Source organism: Suncus etruscus, chromosome 13 (assembly GCF_024139225.1).
Source record: "Suncus etruscus isolate mSunEtr1 chromosome 13, mSunEtr1.pri.cur, whole genome shotgun sequence".
Classification (NCBI taxonomy): Eukaryota; Metazoa; Chordata; class Mammalia; order Eulipotyphla; family Soricidae; genus Suncus; species Suncus etruscus.
In genome coordinates, this window is record NC_064860.1 from 2,226,838 (window position 1) to 2,248,749 (window position 21,912).

Genomic DNA, 21,912 nt, shown 5'->3' on the forward strand with positions numbered 1-21,912 from the left:
GTTGGAGCTGGTGGCCTTCACTTCGCACTGCTGAGAGCACAAGGAAATGCCTTGGTTGCAGGTGGAGCCTGGCTCATGCGAAACTTGCTTGTGGGATAAGGGGACAAGACACAGGCACTTCCCAGGCTCTACCTGACAGTGTCTCTCCATACTGCTCTGAGCAGAGAGTCTGTCACCTCCAGAGTCTGGCGAGGGGTTCAGGGCTTGGAGACCTCAGTGGCTGAGGACGTATTGCTGAGGTTTGGGGTGAGGGGGTCACTTCTCTGATGGTGTTAAGATAGAAGCTGGCAGGGCCAAGGCATGTGGGAGCTGAGCTGCTGAACAGACCCTTGGGAGTTGGACTGCTGTAGTGGGGCTGTGGGCTGGAGGCCTCTGCGCCCACTCGTGGCCCACACCTGAGTCCTCTCACCTGCTTCCTGCATTCATGGATAGCAGGCCTATGGGTGTGGATGTTTCTGCCCATGTAATATGGTGCATGCACATGTATGGTGCATCTGCATATGTTAATCTATGCGGTGTGCATGTAACAGCACTTAGGGGTGTGCTTATATGTCTGTGTGGTGTGGTTATGTATGGTGTGCTTGTATATGAACATATGTACAGTATATTCAGTGTGCCTATACATATGTATGTGGGCACATGCAGTATGTTCATTCACACAGAACGCTTGTACACACGTGTATCCATTTGTACACATCTGTCCTGTGGTGTCTGCAGGTCACGGTGTTGCTCAGGTTTCTGAGCCTCTGCTCACTGCTGCGCTGGAGAAGGCTGGTGGCTTTGGTTTTGCCATGGCAGAGCTGTCCTCTGACTCGCTCCCGAGGGACCACAAGGGGGATGAGAGCAGAGGAACTCCGGAACAAGGGGTTGCACCTCTGTCAGGCCCCTCTCCGCTCAAGGAGCCGGGATGGGCGCAAAGGGCTATAGGGGGCTACGGATTCAGGTGGAGGCAAAGAACCTGCAATGGGGTTTCATCTGCATGGAGTGTGGGGTGCCACCATGTGGGAACTGGGGGGAACTGCAGCCCAAAGACAGGAGAAGAATGGGCAGTGAAGCAGACAAGTGTGGGCAGGCCAGGGCTTTGAGGCCCATGCTTTGCACAGAGACAGCTGATAGGCTGGGGCCTGCCTGACGTGATTACTTAGCACTGGTGATAGGGCCTATCGCGGTGATGGGGGTCTGACTGTCTGCAGATGAACCTTACCTGTCCCCTCAGGTCACCCACAGGATCTTGTCCCTGTGGAGCACAGCAGCTTCCCCCTTGCCTGGATCTCAGCCCCTTCTGTGTCTCTTGCGTCCAGGCCTGAAGGTGGCTAGGTTTGGAAGTGATATGATCCTATACATTGTTCAATGATGGTGAGGAAGTGGGGGGAAGAACTGACCCCAGACATACATATCTACCAGGCTCCAGGAAGGGCTAGAGCAGTGGTTGTCAAACTACCACTGGAACCCGTGGGCCACGTATTGTATTTGTTCCTGTTTTGTTTCTTCACTTCAAAATAAGATATATGCAGTGTGCATAGGAATTTGTTTGCAGTTTTTGTTTTCACTATAGCCCAGCCCTCCAACGGTCTGAGGGACAATGAACTGGCCCCGTTTTAAAAAATTTGAGGACCACTAGGCTAGAGCACGGGTCACCACAGAGAGGGCAGAAGTCCATGCCGGGGTCTGGGACGCCACATTTCTGGAGTGGTTGGGTCCTTGTTTATGGCCTGCACGGAAGAGCACTGTGCCCTGGTTCTGAAGGTCATGGAGTGCCTCCCGCTGTCTCCAACCCTTTCTTCTCACTACTGCTATAGCGTTTCCACTTTGACCATTCCAGGGGACTGGGATGGAGTGAGGAAAGTGCGTAACCTTCCAGGCCAGACTGGGTCAGGGCTTTTGCAAAGAACCCAGGAAAACCTTTGGAAGCTTCCCTGAGATGGTGGAGTCCCCACTGGTAAAATGATGCTCTATTTCCAGGTGTATCTCCACTTGCCACACTTCCCCTGGATCAGGCCATGGGATCTCCAGTGAGGAAGCAGCTAGAGAGTTGAGAAAGTAGCCAGCCTGGTCTTGGAAGCCAGAAGGAGGAGGCATCATCTTGAAGGATAATTCCACAGTGATAGTTTCTCAGGATGCACAGTGGACTCCCCAGCTTATGTGAGGGCCCAAATCCCAAGCCAGAAGCCACAGTGACAAAGACCCAAAGACCCATCTCATCTGCTGAACCATGCCAAGGGTCCCATAAGGGGCCAACTTGACCCCATCAGGTAGTCAACTAGCGGGTGAAAGAAAGGAAGGGATGAGCAGGAAACGTGAATGGGCTAGAATTGACAGATAACTGTTGGGGCTGGAATTGACAAGTACTGAGTTGGGATTGACAGGCAGTTGGGTTGGAATTGACAGTAAACTGATGGGGCTGACCTGAAGAATTTATGGGTGATAGTCCAGGGGTCCTCAAACTTTTTCAACAGGGCGCCAGTTCACTGTCCCTCAGACCATTGGAGGGTCTGACTCTAGTAAAAACAAAACTTATGAACAAATTCTTTTTTTTTTTTTTTGGTTTTTGGGCCACACCCGGTAACGCTCAGGGGTTACTCCTGGCTATGTGCTCAGAAGTTGCTCCTGGCTTGGGGGACCATATGGGACACCGGGGAATCGAACCGAGGTCCGTTCAAGGCCAGCGCAGGCAAGGCAGGCACCTTACCTTTAGTGCCACCTCCCGGCCCCATGAACGAATTCTTATGCACACTGCATATATCTTATTTTGCAATGAAGAAACAAAACAGATACACATACAATATGTGGCCCGCGGGCCATAGTTTGAGGACCATTGGAAGACTAACAGGTGATTGAGAAACAGCTTTGTTTTAGTGGAGACAGGCCAGTATTCCATACAAGGTGCAGCTGCGAGCAGGCTGGGGCAGCCGTGTGCAAGGCATGTGCCTTCTGGGCTTACGTACAACTGAGAAGAAGAGATTCAGACACCGGATGAGGCTGGCACAAACCTAGGGCAGAGCTGCGGGCTCCAAGAGCCCCAGCTTATCCTGAGAGCACCCAGAGCTCCAGGATTTGTGCTGTCCTCTCGAGCTTTGTGCCTCTGTGTTTTTTAACTCAGGAACATCTGCAAGGGCTCAGATGGGGAAGCAGACGGTGCAGCGTGTTGGGAGAGAGGTTTTATTGATATACTTTTAGTGACTAACAATGGTACCCCCCCAGCATTTTGAAAAGTCTGGAAGGGATCTTCAGGCCACCCCAGGGGGACTGAGCAGTTAGTTACTCTGATGGGTCTTTATACAAACAAGCGTGGGGCCGACAGAGCAAGACGAAAGAAACACAAAGCAGAACAAAATGAAATGAGCAGAACAGCTGCAAGACTGGGCCCAGTGGCAGGTAAAAACCATAGAAAAATACGGATTAATTCAGAAAGGTGGACTAAGAGCACAGCGACAGCAAGACGCATCTGGGCCCTGCTGCGGGGGCTCGGAGCAGCAAGGGGCCAATAGGGATGGGTTCTTGGCAGTCTTTGTGCTCTCAGAACTCTGGGGGTCCGGCACATGTGTAAGGTGCCAACGGCCTCTGCCCCCCCGTGTTCGTGTTTCTAGCTGTCCTGTGTCTGGGGGAGGGCCAGGGATGGCTGAGAGCCCGGGGTCCACGTTCATTCCTGCCTGCAGCCCCCAAGTCGCATGCTATGGCAGGGCCCCCTGCTGTGGGCGGGTTCCCGCACATGGTCCCTCCTCTGTCTGGGCAGAGCTAAGCTGGGCTTCAGGCTGGTGCTTCAGTCCTCTTCGTCTTCTCTGGCTGCTGCCGCTGCAGGGACTTTGTCCTGGACCCGGAAACAGTCCACGAAGAAGCGGGTGAGGGAGTGGTACAGGTGCTGTTTCAGCAGGTCGCTATGGAAGTAATGGCTTTCATCTGGGTAGATCTGCAAGGCAAGGGGTGCGTCAACCCGGGGCCCGGGCAACCAGATGACCCCTCCACTCTTCTGAGCTGCTGATGGCTAAAAGGTTGGCACAGACACAGTCTACACTCTCCTCTGGGGGAGTGTAGGGGACCCCAGAGCCCTGACCCAGCTTAGATTGACCCTGTCCTGGGCCTTGGGGCTCAGGGCAGATGTCACTGCAGTTACCATTATGCTCAGGTGGACAGGGGCTGAAGGGGGCTGAGCTGGCAGCTGGTGATCCTGGGGTGCTGTCCTGTGCCAGCACAGTATGAATATGAAAGACCATCCCTGGTAGAAAATAGGGGGTCTAGAGTCCAAGGCTAGGGTGGCTTGGGGGTACCCGTTGGTCTCCCTTTCACTCGGGCATCTCCAAAAACAGCAACTGTGCAGATCTGCCTTGAGAGACCTCTGCTGCTCTCAGGGTGAGCCTGGCCTCTTTCCTGGGCGAGGGTGGTGGTCCTCCCACTGGCCTGTGCCCTGGCTTGGTCTGCCCCTCGCTGGGGGTCTGCAGACCCAGGGCCATACCTGTAAGCTGTAGTTGGCCTTCCCCTTGATGAGCTGTGTGATTAGCTCCGCCGTGTGCTGGAAGTGGATTTTCTCTGGAAACACAGAACAGAATGAGTGCCTGCCCGCCCTTCCAGGGGCTGCCCCCACCCCAACCTGTGGGAAGACTGTACTGGGCCTTACCATCCGAAGTGGCGTGGATGAGGAGGAACTGCTGCTCATCCAGTCCAGACAAGTGGTGGGACACCTTAGTCACCTGGGCACCGAAGTCGGAGGCAAGCGCCCGGGACAGGCAGTGTGTGGGACAGAGAAGGGGACAGTGAGACCCGGGGCCAGCGATGCGAGGGACAGAGATGGGCAATAAAGCTGGTAAGTATTGCTGGACACTCAGCACTGCAGGGTAGATATGTCCCGTTTGCACCAGGCACACCATCGTGAAGGGTCCCCCAAGTCCCTCAAGAAGAGATGCAGGAGACAAGATCCCCTCTGTCCCTTCAGGCCTGGGTCCTGCAGCAGGCTGCCCTCTAACCTTTGAACCTATAGTACTGCCCTTTGAAATCCTATCATGTGGGGGTCAGTAAAGGTATTCTGGTTTCATTCCCCCAATAAATGGTTCAGGGGCAGGCCAGTCAACCTAGACCAGCTGGAGACCAAAGCTACTGCCTGTGGGACCCCAGTGCCAGAGGTGAGTGATAGGGCAGGGAGAGGGAAAGGATGGGACGAGGAAGATGAGGGGAGAAACAGGAAGGGGAACCATGGGCAGCGTGGACAGGCTAAACTGGGAGAGGCCCACGTACCTCATAGGCTCGGTTGTCAAGTCCAAGGAGACCCAGGTATCGCTCAGAGAAGGCGGAGGCTGCAGAGACAGAAAAAGACTGGCTGTGTGTAGAGTCCAGACTTAGCTTCTCTGAGACTTATGATGGGGTGTGGGGGTGTGGTATGTTGGAGTGGGATATGGGGTGGGTTGTGGGGGGGATGGGGTGTAGAGCATTGGGGTATTTTGGTGTGGACTTGTGAGGTGTGGTATGTAGGGTGTGGGTGTGAGTTGTTTGGGTGTGGGGAGTTGGGGTGGGGTGTTAGGGTGTGGTTTATGTCATGTGGGGTGTTGGGGTGCAGGGTGCAGGGAGTGGATATGGCTGAGCAGATCCCAGCAGATCCCAGCAGAATCCTTCCCACAGGACTCATTCCTGACCTCCAATGTCTTCCCCACACCAGGAGCACCCAAGGCCCTGGAATCAGATTCACAGAGGTGGAGGGAGGAGAGATGACAGGAGCCAAGGTGGAGGATGGGGAGGTGGCAGGGTGATAGAGGGCCAGTGACTATCTCAGCAGCCTGTAAGTACTGTCACTGCTCCCTCCCCCCATCCCAGGTCTGCCTGTGCCCGCCTGCCCTATGTGGGGGTGTGCTAACTGGGGGAGAAAGAAAAGTCTGACCTTGGGTGCCTTCTCAATCTGAGGCACTCGTGTGTGTGTGTGTGTGTGTGTGTGTGTGTGTGTGTGTGTGTGTGTGTGTGTGTGTGAAGCCGTGGTGCTAAGTGGGTGTCAGGTCGGGAGTGAGGGTCCTTGTTGATTTTGGGGGCTGTGGAGAGCTGGGGCTAGGTACAGTCTTGCTTTTCCAGGGTGGAGTTTGGGCTTGCAGCTTGGGCGAGGCAGGGGGGCTGCTGGGACCCCCCCCTTGGAATGCTCGAAGGGCCCCATGACAGCCTGATAGTGTAAAGATGCTTGGGGAAGGGGAGATTGTGGGAGGCTGCATCCCACACAGAGGGGCCACCCAGGGAGCTCTGAGGGCTGTAGCAGGCACTGCCCAGAGACAGCCCCTGACTGGGCCAGCTGCAGGGGGTGGGCAAGTGGCTCTTTCCTGCAAGGGACAATGGCGCAGCTAGCATCCCAACCTCCACAGGTCTAGGGTAAGGCAGGATCACGCAGATGCCTGCAGACCCCTTAGCCCCGGCCCGAGTGACCTCCATCCCCAAGTGACCCCTCCCCGTCCCACGCTGTTCAGCTGCACAGCTACTCACCATAGAGCCTGAAGTCAGTGATGGGGGACAGGGCCGCACCACAGGCAAACATGGGGTGCTGGTTCTCAGCCCTCTCAGAGAGGATGTAAGTGCTTAGGTAACCGCCATAGTCCTGGGGGGTGGGGAGGGAGATGATCGGAGGTAGAGTCAGAATAGCCTGTCATCACCAGGTTTAACATGGCAATGTTAAGCTGGCAGCTTCGCATGAACGTGAATGAATAAGCACAAACTGCAGTGTCCGCAGGTCCCAGGAGAAAGACAAGCTGCCCCACCCCAGGTCCCACGTGCCCCTCGCCAGGGGAACTGGGTCTTGAGGCACCGAGGTGGGCTGACCAGTTTACGGGATGGGGCACACACAGATGCAAGCCGTGAGGCTCACTGTGCTTCCCAATGACACCCCACTTCATGAAGCAGGGGCCCTCCCTAGAGCCCTGGCTTGTACCTGGGCTGGCCTACTCTTCAGGGACCGGAGGGCACAGGCAGACCAAGGCTCCAGGAGGAACCCAGCAGAGCCCACAGCAACCAGACCTCAGGGACTCAGGATATATCTGGCCCCTGGTCTTTGGGAGAAGAACAGGCAGGACAGAGGCAAGGGAGGGTGGGCAGTCCTGAGACAGTGCGAGGCCTGAGGCCAGCAGACCTGAGGGAGTCAGAATGCAGCTCGGCGCACAGACCCGAGACCCTTTCTTGCCTCTCTATCTTAGTTGCAAGCCCACCCTCAAATGGGGCCATGGTGAACCTAGGGAAACTCCTGTAGGGGCCGAGTGCAGCTGCAGTATGGCGTTGCCTAGCCGTGGGCAGTGCAGACAGGGCCCGACTCACCTTTCCAAACACAGCCACACGGGTCTGGTCTATGTACTGCTCATGCAGCATCGTCCTGCAAGACCAAGGAAGAGGTGTCAGGCTCAGGGCTGTGCCAGTCCCTGGCACCTGAGCGGTGCCTCCTAATGGCAGCAAATGTGTGGTGGGCACCAAAGTCAGTGCTGCATTGCTAATGCTGTGATTGAAGGCTGGGGTTTCCTGAGTGCTTGGGCAGGAAGCTAAGCCAGCCACAAAAATGTCTGCAGTCTGGAAAGCTTGTGATTTCCGCCCCCTCCCCACATCTGGCAGTGCTCAGGGCTTACTCCTGGCTCTGCACTCAGGGACCACTGCTGGTGGTCTCCAGGGACTACATTGGGGTTGCCTGGGCTCAAATCCTGGCCAACTGCATGCAAGAAAAACGCCCTACATGTTGCACTATTGCTATAGCCCCCAAGGAAAGCTTCTTTTCTTTTCTTTCTTTTTTTTTTTTTTTTTTTTTTTGGTTTTGGGTTACACCCGGCAGCACTCAGGGGTTCCTCCTGGCTCTATGCACAGAAATCGCTCCTGGCAGGCTCAGGGGACCATATGGGATGCCGGGATTCAAACCACCGACCTTCTGCATGAAAGGCAAACGCCTTACCTCCATGCTATCTCTCCAGCCCTGGAAAGCTTATTTTCATAATCAAGTTGCTCTTGGAAAGCTCTGTGCTTAATAGCAAAATGGATAAAAAGAACAAAAACAAAAACAAACACAAAACCCCAAGAGTTGGAGCCTTGGAGCCCATGGAGTTCCTGCAGTAGATCCTCAGGCCAGTCAGCTGTGCACAGCTTTTAGGTCCAAGCTCTGCTGGGGTCCCTACCTGTGCTAAGGGTCCCATTTAGGGAGATCTCCTGGCCACTAGCCCAGGCTCTGCCCACCCTCGTGGGCTGCAGACTTGCTCCTTCTGCAGGTCTGCTAGGACAATCCCTTGTTCATGCCCCTTGCCCCTCAGCCCTGCTGTTCCCATCCCTGGGGTCCCTTGCCCTCCGCATAGGGACTGGGCTGGCATCTTTCTGGTTCTAGACTCTAACAGAAGTTACATTCTTGCCTCTACTGACAGCAGGGACCAACTACATCTGAATCTCTTGGGTCTTGTCTGTGGGTACCCCATCTATAGATCTCATCTCTATAGGCGCCCCTATCTGTGGACCTCATGTCTATGGACCCTCATCCATGTGCACCCCGTCTCTCTGTACCCATCTCTATGTATACTCTGCACCTCTATCCATCTCCATACACAGCCCTGCCCATCCAATCTGTCCTTTGTCCCCTCTCTCCCATACCACTGCTCCCAGGACTCGCACCCACCACAGGAGAATGGTGATGGTCAGGAGGGAGAAGGTGGCATGTGGAGAGAGCATCCCTGGGTGCAGGCCCCGCTCCTCTGTACTAGGTCAGCCATAGGACCTTGGTGCAGGCCTTGGCAACCACATTTAGGCATTTCCCACATTTAGGCACCTAGGAGCCACCACCCCACAGCACTCTCTCATGCTACCCTTCCCTTCTCTTCCAGTGCTCCCTCCCTTTTCCCAAAACTTTCCCTTCTCCTCTGCCCACTGAGATGGGCCAAGATTATGACCCTGTATTGGAAACTTCGAGACCCGCTTCCCACTAGCCTGGGTGGGGGCATGGGAGTGAGGTCCAGGCAGGCTGTGGCTTCCAAGTGAAGTGGGGAGCACTGAGATCTGTGCAACAACAGGGAGCAGGACCTCAGCCCCACAGCTGTAGCTTTCTTCAGCCCCTCTCACCCCTCCTGTACTTGCCTTGCCTGCCACCCAGTGTCTCTTGGTCATAATGCCCATCGTGGGACAGGCTTGCTGAGGGCTTTGAGCACAGGTGGATAGGGGGCATGGGGTGCCCTGATGTCTCCTCAGCTGTCCCTCTCTTGCTGTCCCTTGTCCTCCAGTTCCCCATCCCTGTCCCCCCCCCCCCCCGTACCCCTCGCAGCCGCCCTTACCGCACAGCCTCTATCTGGTCCTTCCTCTCCAGGGAGCCCAGCTTGTGCTTCACTTCGTGCAGGAGCTTGGTGCCCTGGAAGCCGCTGCCTCGTCCGTCACATTTGACCACCACAGCCCCGTGGCTGCTGACAAGCACCGTCTCCCATGTCACCTCAAACTTCTCAGCCACGCTCTGGCTGCCGGGGGTGCCGTCCCTGCCAAAGACATGGCAAGTTGGGCGCTGCCCTGCCTGGCCTGGGGCCCAAGCTGGGGGAGAGACTGGACTCCCTGATCTTGGCCGTTGCTGCCCCGTGGCCACCCCGTGGCCAAGCCCCCAGTGAAGCACCAGAGGGCTGTGACATTATACCGCATTGATGTGCAGTGAGAGTCACTTGTTATATACTGTGGTGCAAGCATGTTATATGTCAAACGTATGAACATGTGTGCTGTCACAAGGATGCTGTCAAGTGCGTGTATGCTGAACTGTCCTAGATGCCTCCCTGGGTCCAGGTGCCCTGAGGTCTGAGACCAGCATGACTCTGCCCCTTGCAGCTGCACAGAGTAGCTGAGGAGCCCAAGTCTGCAGACAGGGGTGCCTGCAACTCTGCCTTGTTGGTGGGGACGTGAGTGGGTGTGTCAGTGAGGCGGCATCACAGGAAGGGGTCACAGGGGTGCTTGCCATGCTTACGGCCATGGGAAGGCACAAGGGGCCAGTTGCGCCCACTGTGTGTCCTCTCTGGGGGTCACAGACCCTCTCTGGGGTTGGAGGAGACTCCAACACACTTGTCTGCTCTGGGAGCTGCCCTTTCCTCTTGCTGTGGCCCCACGTGGAGGATCCATGCAGGAAGGTGATTCTGCCTGAAAGGAAGGCTGAGGCCGGGTGGGTACCTCACTGCTTGGTGAGTCACAGATTCAGTCCTGGGGTGCTGGGATGAAGATCTGCTGCCTGCTCTTGGGGCCTGGGGGATGGGTGAGCCTCCAGACCAGAAGCCATCTGAGGCCATGTGGGTCCCCGGGCCAGTCCTGGCCACCGGCTCCATCCTGAACCCCACTTTGCTGGGCACCAGCTGCCCCCGGAAGGTGGGAAAGGGGACCCAGAGTGGCTGTCGTTAGCATCGGGGGTCCCAGTAGTTATGAAAAGAACCAGAGGAGCCGGGTGGGGAAGCAACCCACTACTTGAACTGCGGCTGTCTCTGGGGGTGTGACCTGCCCCGTCCACATGCCTGAGCCCCCCTGAGTGAGGCTGAGGGGCACTCACACCACCAGCAGCAGGGGGTAGTGGGCCGTGTCGCTGAAGGTGGCTGGCTTGAGGATCTGCAGAGGCAGGCCTGGGGAGAGAGCACAGTGCGGTTAGGGCGGGACAGGGTGGCGTGTTGGGTCCCAACGTCCAGCTCAGCTGTGTGGCCTCTGGGAGACCGCAAATGCCCACAGCAGGCCAAAGGGGAGAGTGAGAGAGAGAAAATGATAGGGTATTGGGACGACCCCACACGACAGAGAAGTGAGGTGAAGCCCCGGAAGGGGGCATAGAGTCCAGGGCACTGTGGGAACCCCATGTAGACAGATGTGGCACTGTGGAGGATGGCGGTGTCCCCTAATCCTCTGCACCACACACTGTTCCCATGATCTGAGGTGGATGAGAGACTTACGCTTTCTCTTCAAAAATCAAGGTTCCGGCACAAATGAGAAAGTGTTTGTTTTTATTTTTATATTTTTTGATTTTGAGGCCACACCTGGCAGTGCTCAGGGGTTACTCCTGGCTCTTTGCTCAGAAATCTCTCCTGGCAGGCTCTGGGGACCCTTACAGGATACGAGGGATTGAACCCTGGTTGTGAAAGGCAAACACCCTCCTTGCTGTGCCAAACTAGTTCCCAATGTGAAGGTGTTTACCGATGTGAAACATTGCCCAGGTTAGCAATTAAGTTGGGATGTGAGGCCTTTCCTGTCCAATCTCGTGGTGCAGGCCTGGTCCTCCCTGACTGCTAATATCTTGCAAATTGGACCCATTGCTCAGGGACTGGCTGAAAGGCAGCAGGACTCAGCCTGGGAAAGTCCATAAAAAAACATGGTCTGGGTCTGTGGGAGTCTCCGTCTGCTGATAGACCCAGAGTCGACCCCCGTCTCCCCCTTCTTCAGAGAAGCAGCTTCTAGAAGCTAGAAGGGAAGGAAGAAGCTGTTGGGGGCAGTGCCAGGAAGAGGATGCAGAGAGGTAAGGTCATGGGTGCCACTCTGTCTGCCACAAGCCAGGGACATCAGGCGCCCACTGCCCACGGTGCCTGTGTCAGACCACGCTTGGGAGCTGGGCTTTGGGGAGCCCCACTGTGGGCTGGGGCAGAAGGGGCAGGCATCCTTGAAGGTTTCCAAGATGTGGAAGGAAGAAAAGGAAGTGATCCTGCATTGGCCCGAGTCCCTGGATCTGCGAGTGGGGCCGCTTCACCAACAGCTGCCTTGTCCCGACTTGCTCTGGGCCCCCATCACTGTCACTCCCATCTGGTGGGCTTTCGTTTTGGGCAAAACCCAGAAATACCCAGGGATTTCTCCTGGCTCTGTGCTCATGAGTCACTCAGGGCAGTGCTCAGGGCCCGTATGGGATGCCGGGGATCAAACCCGAGACAGCTGTTTGTAAGGCCAGAGGCCTCTCCACGGTACTCTCTCTAGTCCCTGTGGCTCCATTCTGTTGCTCAGTTGTCCTAGAACTGGGCTCTCACTTCCTCAAATTGGTTCAGCAAGACACTTGCGCATCTTATTGCCATTTCACATCTAGGAACTGCTCAGCTTCCCCCATTGCACTCCTTTCTACTCTCTCCTCCTCTTTCCTTCACCAAGATCCATCCATCCATTAATCTACTCAGTTCATCTATTCACTCATCCACTCATTAATTCATCTATCCATCCATTAATCTACCTACTTATTACCCATCTCCTTCCCTTTCTTCGTCCCTCCTTCCCTCCCCTCATCCACCCACCTGTCTCACCACCCATCCACCCCTCCGAAAACCATTCCTCCATCTAAGACACTTGCTGTCTTTGACTCCCTGTAAAAGGCGGGCACACACACAGGTGCCCAGTAATGGCAGGACCCTTGGGCTAGGCTCTCGTGGAGGTGATGGACTCTGGATTCTGGGCAAAGAGACCTAGCCAAGGTCATCTTCCGTTTGGGCAAGAACCCCCTTTGTCCCGATGTCCTGGAAGATATCAACTCTCCTTGAAGTCCCTCTGCCTGGTCCAGTCAAATTGCCCACAGGCAGGTCTGAGAATGCTGGTGTCCCCCCTCGACTCCCATCCTCAACAGGCCATTTTGTGGGACTGATCAGCTGCTTGTCTTGGTCCTGGGAAGCCCTGGAGCCCTGTCGATGGGCTGAGAGTGAGACAGACGTGGGGGGGGGCAGTGTTCTGGGGGAGAACGGGAGAGAGTCTGGTGGGGTGACCTGACCCCTCCCAGACCCATGCACCAGACTGGATGCACTCCTAGGAGAGCTTGAGCGTCCAGGGAGAGGACGGTGGGGACACTGAGGCATGCAGGTGGGTGACCCCGCAAAGCTGCTCCTGTTTCCTTGGAGCCCTCAGAACAGAGGATGGAGGAAAGGGGGTGGACATGATGCCCTAATTGGGGACCTGCGGTAAGTTCCCCACATCTGAGTGCCCCGGTCCTGGCTCTGAGCGCAGATGGGGGTCCTGAGGACGTGTCCCCCATTCTGTGTCAGGAGCCACACTCACTGTAGTCATCCACCTTGACCTTGCTGAACTCCACTTTGGGCATCTGACGCTCGCTCAGGGCCTTCTGCACCCGCTCGTTGGTTTCCAGGTCAAAAAGTTCTGCAGGAGCAAAACCCACGGGCTCAGAGCCATACCCAGCCATAGGAGGCCCCTGCCTTCCAGTTCTGTGCAGCCCCCCGTGCCCCTGGCATGGAGTAGGACAGTGGGAACAGCAGTGCAGGGCCTGCAGGAAGAGGGGCCATGCGGGGCCAGGGGTCGGGCCTACCGGGATATACCAGTTCATGACTTGTTCTTGTCTTTCTGTTCTTATCTTCAAATGCACGCTTGCCTCACCCCATGGAGCCAGAGTGTAGGCTGCTCCCTGGTGTCTGGACAGCCTCCCCCCCAAGCTCCACCCTTCACAGAGGTGGCAGAGCCACTGACCATTACAAGGTTGATTGTGAGATTCTGCATTCACTGAGACCCATACAACCAGTTTATCACAGCACTGCCCGTGGCTGGGGTAGGGGGGGGCATGTTAAATTATTTTATTTGCCCTCCTAATTGCGTTCAGGAAGGGCAGGTGCTCAGGGGGAAGGCTGGTTGAGTTCCCCAGGATCTTTCTGTGAACTCGGTATGGAGCAACGACCACCCCTTAATTAAAAGCCTCTAATCCTGTGTGGAATCCACTTTATCAAGCGTGGGTGCAGGGAGCACAGGAAACACTTGGGTCAGTTTGCTTCCTGGGGCTCCTCCTCCCAGGGCATGCTCTGGGCCTTGTCTTAAGCCCTTGGGGTTCCAGGTTTAGGGTGAGGAGGTTGGCCGGGGATCTCTGTTTGGGGAACCAAGAGGCCAGAACTTTCTGGGAGCATTCAAGACGATGGACCAGGTCAATTCCAGTCTGGGTCTCTGCAGGGCCATACAACCACTTGCCCCCAGCTTCCTGTCCTGCACCCTCTCTTCTGGCTCCAGCCCACCCTGACACCCCTAAAGGAGAAGACAGGGCTCTGTCTTGCATCACAGGTATCCCTCGAGGTCACACGTACTACCCTAGGACCACCCTCCCTGCAAGAACCAGGGCCCCACTCACTGACTTCCATCAGCACTTACTTCTGTTGTCCTCTGTGCTATGCACTGTCACCTTGGGGACACCAGGACCTGAGGGACAAAGACAGCAGAAGGAGATGTCAGTGTGTGCAGGAGAAGGCAGCACCCGCAAACCTGGGACAGAGAAGTTCCCAGGACAGAGACAGGGTGGATGTGTGTGAGGGGTTGACCTAGAAACACCAGGTGCCAAGTCAGTGAGAACACAGAGGGGCTGCTTCGGCAGAGGGAGCACTGACAGAGGGGGAAGGACCCGGACTGTGGAAGGGAAAGAAGGAACCAGCTCAGATTCTCTGCTCCAAGATACATTCCCTCACTGGACCCCAATTGCAAGCACAGGGGTGCTAAGGAGAAAGGCAGAGCCCCACAATCTCCCCTGCTGTGAGAGTGTGAACTTGTGCACAGCACTCCCTTTCTCCAGGAGAATCTGAGCTCCAGGGTGCCTCCCGTGGAGAAAGTTCCGCATGTTTGATCCGGACGATGAGTTCTGTCTGTGCAGGCACGGAGCAAGCCACTAAATCCAGATTAGCCTTTCTCAGTTCCCAGGACACGCGCTTGAGTCATGTCTCCATAAACAAAATCCAGGTACTGAAGAGAGCAACCTAGTGACTAGGACAAAGCCGCTTCATTTCTGCTCTTTGAATGATCCAGCAAAGCCGTTGGCTCTGCAGCCGCCAAAGCACGAGCCTAGACACACGAGTCGAGCCAGCAGCTCCACCAACCTGAACTGCACAATGTGTAGCATTCGTTCTTTTTGTAGAAAACTCCAGCCCAATACGCAGATCTGCAGCCCCTTCTCTTATCTCTGCTACGTCCCCCGGAGGGTGGATCATATTCCAGGCAGATCCATCGCCTCCCGACATGTCTGCCACCTTTGTGCTGCCCTGTGGCTCTGGCACACGATGCTGAGCACATCTCTGGCCCTCATCTGTCTGCACACTGACCACTGACGTGCTCCATTTGTTCTGTGGCCTCTCTTCTCCAGTGTCCGTGTTGTACGGCACGCCATGTGAATGATCACTTGAGGGACTCATTGTTTCAGGGGCTCCTCTAGTCTGACAGCAGGGAGGGGCTGAGAGGCAGGGAGGCTGAAGCCACACCAGAGAATGGGTTAGGGCATGTTTTTTTCAACCTTTTTGTGCAAAGGCACACTTTTTTCATGAAAAAAAAAAAATCATGACACCCACCACCATTAGAAAACGTTAAAAAAAATTTAACCCTCTGCCTATATTAACTATATAGAAAGTAATTCTCTTGAATAGGAATCAAATAAACACAAAGAAATTATTTTATAATTTATTATGAAATCATCTTTTTTTATTTTTTATTTTTTATTTTATTTTATTTTTTTTGGTTTTTGGGTCACACCCGGCGGCGCTCAGGGATTACTCCTGGCTGTCTGCTCAGAAGTACCTCCTGGCAGGCACGGGGGACCCTATGGGACACCGGGATTCGAACCAACCACCTTTGGTCCTGATCGGCTGCTTGCAAGGCAAACGCCGCTGTGCTATCTCTCCGGGCCCTCATCTTTTTTTATTATGAACTAATCTAATGATTGGTCTATTTATGAGCTGAAGCTGCATGTTACGGATGAAACTAAAATTTTTTTCCCACAGCACACCAGACAATATCTCACAGCACATTAGTGTGCTAGGGCACAGTGGTTGAAAAATACTGGGTTAGGAGCCCTCATGGTCCTATCACACGGATCTCAGGACTCGTTCACACACCCTTATCTCTCAGTGGCTGGGCTGTTTATTCTGTTTTTGTCACCATAGATAGTATCAGAGAAAATCCTGCACACTCTGCCGTATCAGTCTGCTCAGAAGTGCTCTATACCTGATGCCACTGGTCAGCGTGCCCAGCAAGTATCCCTGCTCCAATTCTTTTTTTTTTTTTTTTTGGTTTTTGGGCCACACCTGGCAGTGCTCAGGGGTTACTCCTGGCTGTCTGCTCAGAAATAGCTCCTGGCAGGCACAGAGGACCATATAGAACACCGGGATTCGAACCAACCACCTTTGGTCCTGGATTGGCTGCTTGCAAGGCAAACGCCGCTGTGCTATCTCTCCGGGCCTCCCTGCTCCAATTCTACCAGTGCCTCAGGACGGGAGAGTTTATTTACTCTAATTCTCAGTCTGTAGATTCATGGCCTCTGCACACCAAGGTCAGCATGCTCTGGGATGGCTCCATAAATGGTGAGCAGGAGACTTGCAGGCAGATGAGAACCAGTCTCTGCAGCACCCCACTCTTCTGCAAAGAAGGGTGCAGGTCTCTGTGCCACGTCTGTGTGTGCACTTGTGTGAATGTTTGTACTGTGTGTGTGTGTATGTGTGTGTGTGTGTGTGTGTGTGAGAGAGAGAGAGAGAGAGAGAGAGAGAGAGAGAGAGAGAGAGAGAGAGAGAGAGAGAGAGAGAGAGAGAGCACCAGGCCAGGTCCCTCCTTGCTACCAGCTCTTTTCGAGACCCTCCCTGCTTCTGATCCTTCTCCACCTGCCGTTTCTGGAAGTTGCAGGGATTTGCAGCTGCACCATCTTCTTTCCCTCGAGATCCAGTGACAGGCCAAGGTCTCGGTGCAGGAACCAATTTATCCAGCTCTGACCCACGTAGACAACTCATGGGGTCTTATTAGCAGTAAGTGGCTGTGGGACTAGCCGATGCAGCCTGGGCTGGCAGGCGGGACACATGCCTGGGACCTGGGGGTGGGCAGTGTGAGGAGCCGCTGACACAAAGCCTTAAATGGCCTCCAAGGTGCCAATTACCTGCTTCCTTGGGGTACGTGGGAGCTCAGCTCCATAATGAAGGTAGTGAGTGGTAATCATGCCGCCTCACACATCCACCCTGCCATGGAGGAAAAGAGGTGGGCTCAGGGGGTCTGGTGGCCAGAGCTGAACGAGCTGAGGGAGGGACCAACACAGGGAAGAATGTGGCATTCGACGGCGCTCAGGGCTTACTCCTGGCAGGGCTCAGGGTCCCACCTGGGATACTCGGCTTCAAACCTAGGTCAGCTCTAGGCAAGGTAAGTGCCCTCTCTGCTGTAGTACATCTCCAGGCCTGGAAGTTGATACTCTGCGTAGTTCTTTTTTTTTTTTTTTTTTTTTAGTTTTGGGCCACACCCAGTGGTGCTCAGGGGTTACTCCTGGCTGTCTGCTCAGAAATAGCTCCTGGCAGGCACAAGGGACCATATGGGACACCGGGATTCAAACCAACCACCTTAGATCCTGGATCGGCTGCTTGCAAGGCAAACGCCGCTGTGCTATCTCTCCGGGTCCTCTGCGTAGTTCTTGATCATTGACAAACAATAGAGATGTGAGTCATCAATAATTAGCCTTGATGCTAATTATTTCTCAGTAGAGGCTGGATGGGGGGCAGTCTGATTGGTCAGGGTGTCTCTTGATCAAACAGAACCAATTCTGCTTCATGGGGCTCCTCATTCTCCGAGAGGGGGTTTCTCTGCCGACTAGATCACCCTAGACAATCAGAGCCAAGTCCATTTTCTCAGTAGTTGTGTGGCCTCTGACCAGCTGCCTCAGTGAAAAGTGCCCACAGCCGTCCACCAAATACAGAAAGTCTGCTCTATTTTGTACATCGGAACCCAATACAGACGATTCACCGTGCCACAAATATATCCCCAGGCTTCAGCAACAGGAGGTCCCTCCTAGGCCCCCACTACACTAGGGAATAAGTGAGAATGAACAGATTTTATCATCACCAATATCATCACTATAACCAACAGTACCATGATCAATCCCAGCACCATTATTATTACCATCATCAATACCACCAGCTATAAAACCTTTATGGTCCCCATATAACCAACAGCCACCGACTTTAACACCACTACCAAGGCCACCACCACCATGGTCACAATGACCACCATCATCATTGACCAGTCCATCACTGTCACCTCACTGTCATCCATAATCAACACAATCTGGGTCCAGAGCAATAGTACAGTGGGAGGACACTTGCTTTAATGCACCTGATCTAGATTAGATCTCTGGCACCACATAGGGTTCCCTGAGCCTCACCAAAAGTGATCCCTGAGTGTAGAGCCAGGAGCACCCCTGGGTGTGGCCCCAAACACTATCAGCACCCATTGTTACCAGCATCCTCATAATCAATACTATGATCAGTTCTCACTTCATTACGGTCACATCTTCATTATCAATCTAAAATTACTGGTCAAAATGCTATCATCCATCACACTACTACCACAGTCACCAGCAACTCAACATAATGGACAACCACCATCGACGACAACACCAAACCATCACCATAACACCGGCACCACCATCAACAATATCACCACTGTTATTACCAACACAGTCCAGGGCAATCACCGTCATGCCCTTCCCTGCCACCACCACCAATGAGACCACCACCAGCTGCCTCTCAATGCTGTCCACTCAACTAAACTTTGGGTTACCTGAGTGCAGCCTCTTTCTGCCTTTGTTCAAGAACCATGTTTAACAAATAAGCACCCGGAGTCCAAGAAAGGCTTCTGCGGTGAAGTCCTTGTTCCTGGAGGAGTCTGCAGGCAGTGTCGAGCAGCGCTGTGCTGCCGTCTTGTGTCCAGGTAGTGCCAAGCAGCTCTGTGCTGCTCGCTAGCAGCCAAGAAATTCTGAGCAGTGCTGTGTTGCCCTCTGGTGTCCAGATAGCACCAAGCAGTGCTGTGCTGTCCTCTAGCGTTCAGGCGGCGCTGAGCAGCGTTGTGCCACCCTTAAGTGTCCAGGCAATGCAAAGCAGTGTTGTGCTGCCCTCAAGCGTCCAGGTGATCAGAGGCATTTCAAACTTCTGACCTACACAATCTGCCTCTTCTCTGCTCAGCAAAGGTGCTGTTCTGCAGCAGGTTGGGCCTTCAAGAGAACCCTCGAGACCACCACAGTCATCCCTGATACAAAGAGCAAGTGGGAGAACACGGAGGGCGAGCCTGCTTTCTAGGAAACCTATGTTCTCTGGCATGAGACATCTGTGGTCATTTCTAGAAGGTAGGCTCTGGGGGATAACTTCGAAGCAGGGCTTACTCCTGATTTTGTGCTCAGGAAAAATGCCCAGAAGGGCTCAAGGAACCCTCTGTGGTGCCAGGGATGAAACCAGGGCTGGCTAAGTACAAGACCAGCGCCTTCCCTGCTGTCTCTTTTATCCAGACCCACTTTTCATCTCTGAATCCCCTGAAAACTATATTCTCTCCCTCTCCCCTTCTTATCAGCTTTGAGGTCTGGAGACAAGGCTGTCCCCTCTGTGTATGCTGACTGGGATGAGCACAACCTTCTGACATTTGGGGTGAACGTTGAATAACTTGGCTATTTTCTGTGTGCTGTATAGGGACCCCCTGTCTTTAAATTCTGAGTTAGATCTCCAAAATTGGTTTCTGCCTGAGAAGTTGTGTAGGGTTTCTCTGATTAGCTGAAGATATATATATATATATATATACATATATATACATATATATCTATATCTATCTATCTATCTATCTATCTATCTATCTATCTATCTATCTATCTATATTTTTTTTTGTTATTGAGCCATACCCAGGGTGCTCAGGGCTTACTCCTGCCTCTTTGACCAGGGATCACTCCTGGTGGTGCTAAAGAGGCCCAATGGGACCTAAGTCAGCCGTGTGCATGGCAAATGCCCTCCCCGCTGTGCTATGGCTCCAGCCTGCAGCGGTATTTTTGGGTGGATTTGGCAGACAAATGTTTTCTGTGCAGGAAATCATCCAAGAGACCTTGAAGCAGGTTACACAGGAACCCTCAGGGCTTGGGCAACTCACCCTCACATTTGAGTAGGAAGAAGTCCTGGTTGTGGCTGAAGGTGGCACTGAAGTAGGTGCAGTTGCCCACCAGGTCACAGGACAGGCATTGACGGTTGAAGCTGCCCACGGTGCTGGCGCTGGGGGAACAAAAGGTGAGGGGCCCCAGAACCCACTTGAGGAATGCGCCATCCCAGAACCCTGTCCCTTAGTGACAAACCTGTAGGTGGGACAGTCCCTTCTGCTCACCCACTGGGCAGCACTTACCTGTAGAGCTGCCGCCGCCGGGGCAGATCCTCAGTGCTGAGGAAGTAGCTGTGGATGAGAGTGGGGGTGTGAGGGTGCTATGGGAAGTGGCATTCCACCCATTCCTGGACCTCCTCATGCCCCAGCTGCCCCTGGGTTCTGGGGAACTCCATCCCCAGGTTGAAGCAAGGCAGGAATCTGGGTTTCACATGATTCTCATGTGTCTGGACACATGGACATGGAGCCAACAGACAGGGTGACTGGCGATGGCTTGGGCCAAGAATGATTGGGGGGTTCCTGGGGGATGCCTAGGCTGGACTTTGGCTCAGTGCTGGGAGCCTCTTTGCTTCTTTACATCTTTGTTCTTTCGTTTCTAAAATGGGGATTGGGGCTTCACTTCCCAGCACCCCAGTGTTGTGGGGATCCCCTTATGCTGGCTGGCCCAGGACAACCCTCTGTAGTGATGTCCCCACTGCTACACACCGCCTGTCCACTCTTTTTTTTTTTTTTTTTGGTTTTTGGGCCACACCCGGCGGTGCTCAGGGGTTACTCCTGGCTGTCTGCTCAGAAATAGCTCCTGGCAGGCACGGGGGACCATATGGGACACCGGGATTCGAACCAAACACCTTTTGGATTTTGGTCCTGGATTGGCTGCTTGCAAGGCAAACGCCCGCTGTGCTATCTCTCTGGGCCCCGCCTGTCCACTCTTGTCTTCTACCAGTTGTGCCTTTGCTAGTCAAGCTGTGGGCAGAAGCTCAATGTCCTGTTCCATGAAGAAAGTGGCCGTTGGGCCTGTGAGGGAGACTCGGGACCAAACTGTCCATCATGGAACCAAGGCTGACTTCAGGCGCCACCCATGGCCCCTCCCACGACCCACAGCCAGGCCCATCACAGGGAAGGTCGTGCCCACAAGTCACACCCACTGTCCACACCACTCCACACTCACATTTTGTTGCGCTTCTCGTCATAGGACAGGATCTTGGTAACGTCCCAGTCCCCAGAGGTGATGGACTGGATGTTGTCATTGCTGCTGTTGGGCTGGAATAGATGGGGCACAGGCTCTCTCCACTCCCTATCCCCAGCAGGACTCTGAGTCCACCCTCAAAAGTGCTTAGTGGGATCTATCCACCCGACCTGTCCTCAGTAGGATTCTGTGTCTGCCCCCATTGGGCTCAGCAGGGACTGAGGTGCAGTGAGAGGCTCCTCATGGGGATTAATGTGCATCTGGGACTGGGGGGACAGGGTGGGTAGTGGGCCCAGATGTTCATGTGTTTGTGCGTGCATGTGCAATGCCTGTGTGTGTGTGTGTGTGTGTGTGTGTGTGTGTGTATGATGGATAGCAGGGGAGAGAGTGGCCTTCTCCTATCAGCCTCTGTTCTGCCTTTTGCAGAAACATCCCTTCCACCGTCACTTTGCACACCCCAAGATGCCAGCGGGATATGGGGCCCCGAGGGCAGGTTACCTGGGACGAGGACACAGTGATATGGTAGAACTTGCCCTGCCCGCCTTGTGGGATGGCCCGGACGAAGAAGAAGGTGCGTCCATCCCCTGAGAACATGGGCTCCTCGTTCTGTGGACAAAGGGCCTGTTAGGGCTACAAAACCGTTCCCCTAGGCAGCTGACAACAGGACTGTCTCAGGGTGTTTCTAAAGCAGGTGGGAGAACTGAAGTTGTGGGGGGCCTTTCCTTTGGGGATAGATGCCTTGCCCCAGGAGGGCTGGGAATTAGGAGTTCCTGGCCTGCACAGTAGTGGACAAAGTAAGCCTCTGGTCTTTGGCGCTGCCCCTTCATACATAAAATGAGAAGGTGCCCTGAGCTGTGTTCAGTCGGCAGTGCCCTCACGTGGGTGCGGGAAGGTGCCCTGGGCTGTGCTTGGTGATGTCCCAGGTGGAT

General features: G+C 54.4%; 2 protein-coding genes across 5 annotated transcripts in view; one reads left to right on the plus strand and one right to left on the minus strand.

Annotated features, from left to right (window-relative positions):
* XRCC2 (X-ray repair cross complementing 2) overlaps positions 1–21,912 on the plus strand; it is an 813,538-nt gene that overhangs the window by 246,952 nt on the left and 544,674 nt on the right. The gene's annotated exons all lie outside the window — the stretch shown is intronic.
* The window catches only part of DPP6 (dipeptidyl peptidase like 6), a 257,968-nt gene continuing 239,198 nt past the window's right edge, over positions 3,143–21,912 (minus strand). For all 4 annotated transcript variants that reach the window (XM_049785272.1, XM_049785270.1, XM_049785273.1 and 1 more), the window contains exons 13-26: positions 21,482–21,589; positions 20,966–21,057; positions 20,041–20,088; positions 19,795–19,913; positions 14,029–14,076; positions 12,940–13,038; positions 10,484–10,553; positions 9,246–9,440; positions 7,270–7,324; positions 6,448–6,559; positions 5,227–5,285; positions 4,613–4,685; positions 4,451–4,524; positions 3,143–3,907 (exon numbers count right to left, since the gene is read on the minus strand). In XM_049785272.1, the coding sequence (XP_049641229.1) occupies positions 3,761–3,907; positions 4,451–4,524; positions 4,613–4,685; positions 5,227–5,285; positions 6,448–6,559; positions 7,270–7,324; positions 9,246–9,440; positions 10,484–10,553; positions 12,940–13,038; positions 14,029–14,076; positions 19,795–19,913; positions 20,041–20,088; positions 20,966–21,057; positions 21,482–21,589 (1,299 nt within the window). In that variant the 3' untranslated portion in view covers positions 3,143–3,760. The remainder of the gene's footprint in view (positions 3,908–4,450; positions 4,525–4,612; positions 4,686–5,226; positions 5,286–6,447; positions 6,560–7,269; positions 7,325–9,245; positions 9,441–10,483; positions 10,554–12,939; positions 13,039–14,028; positions 14,077–19,794; positions 19,914–20,040; positions 20,089–20,965; positions 21,058–21,481; positions 21,590–21,912) is intronic.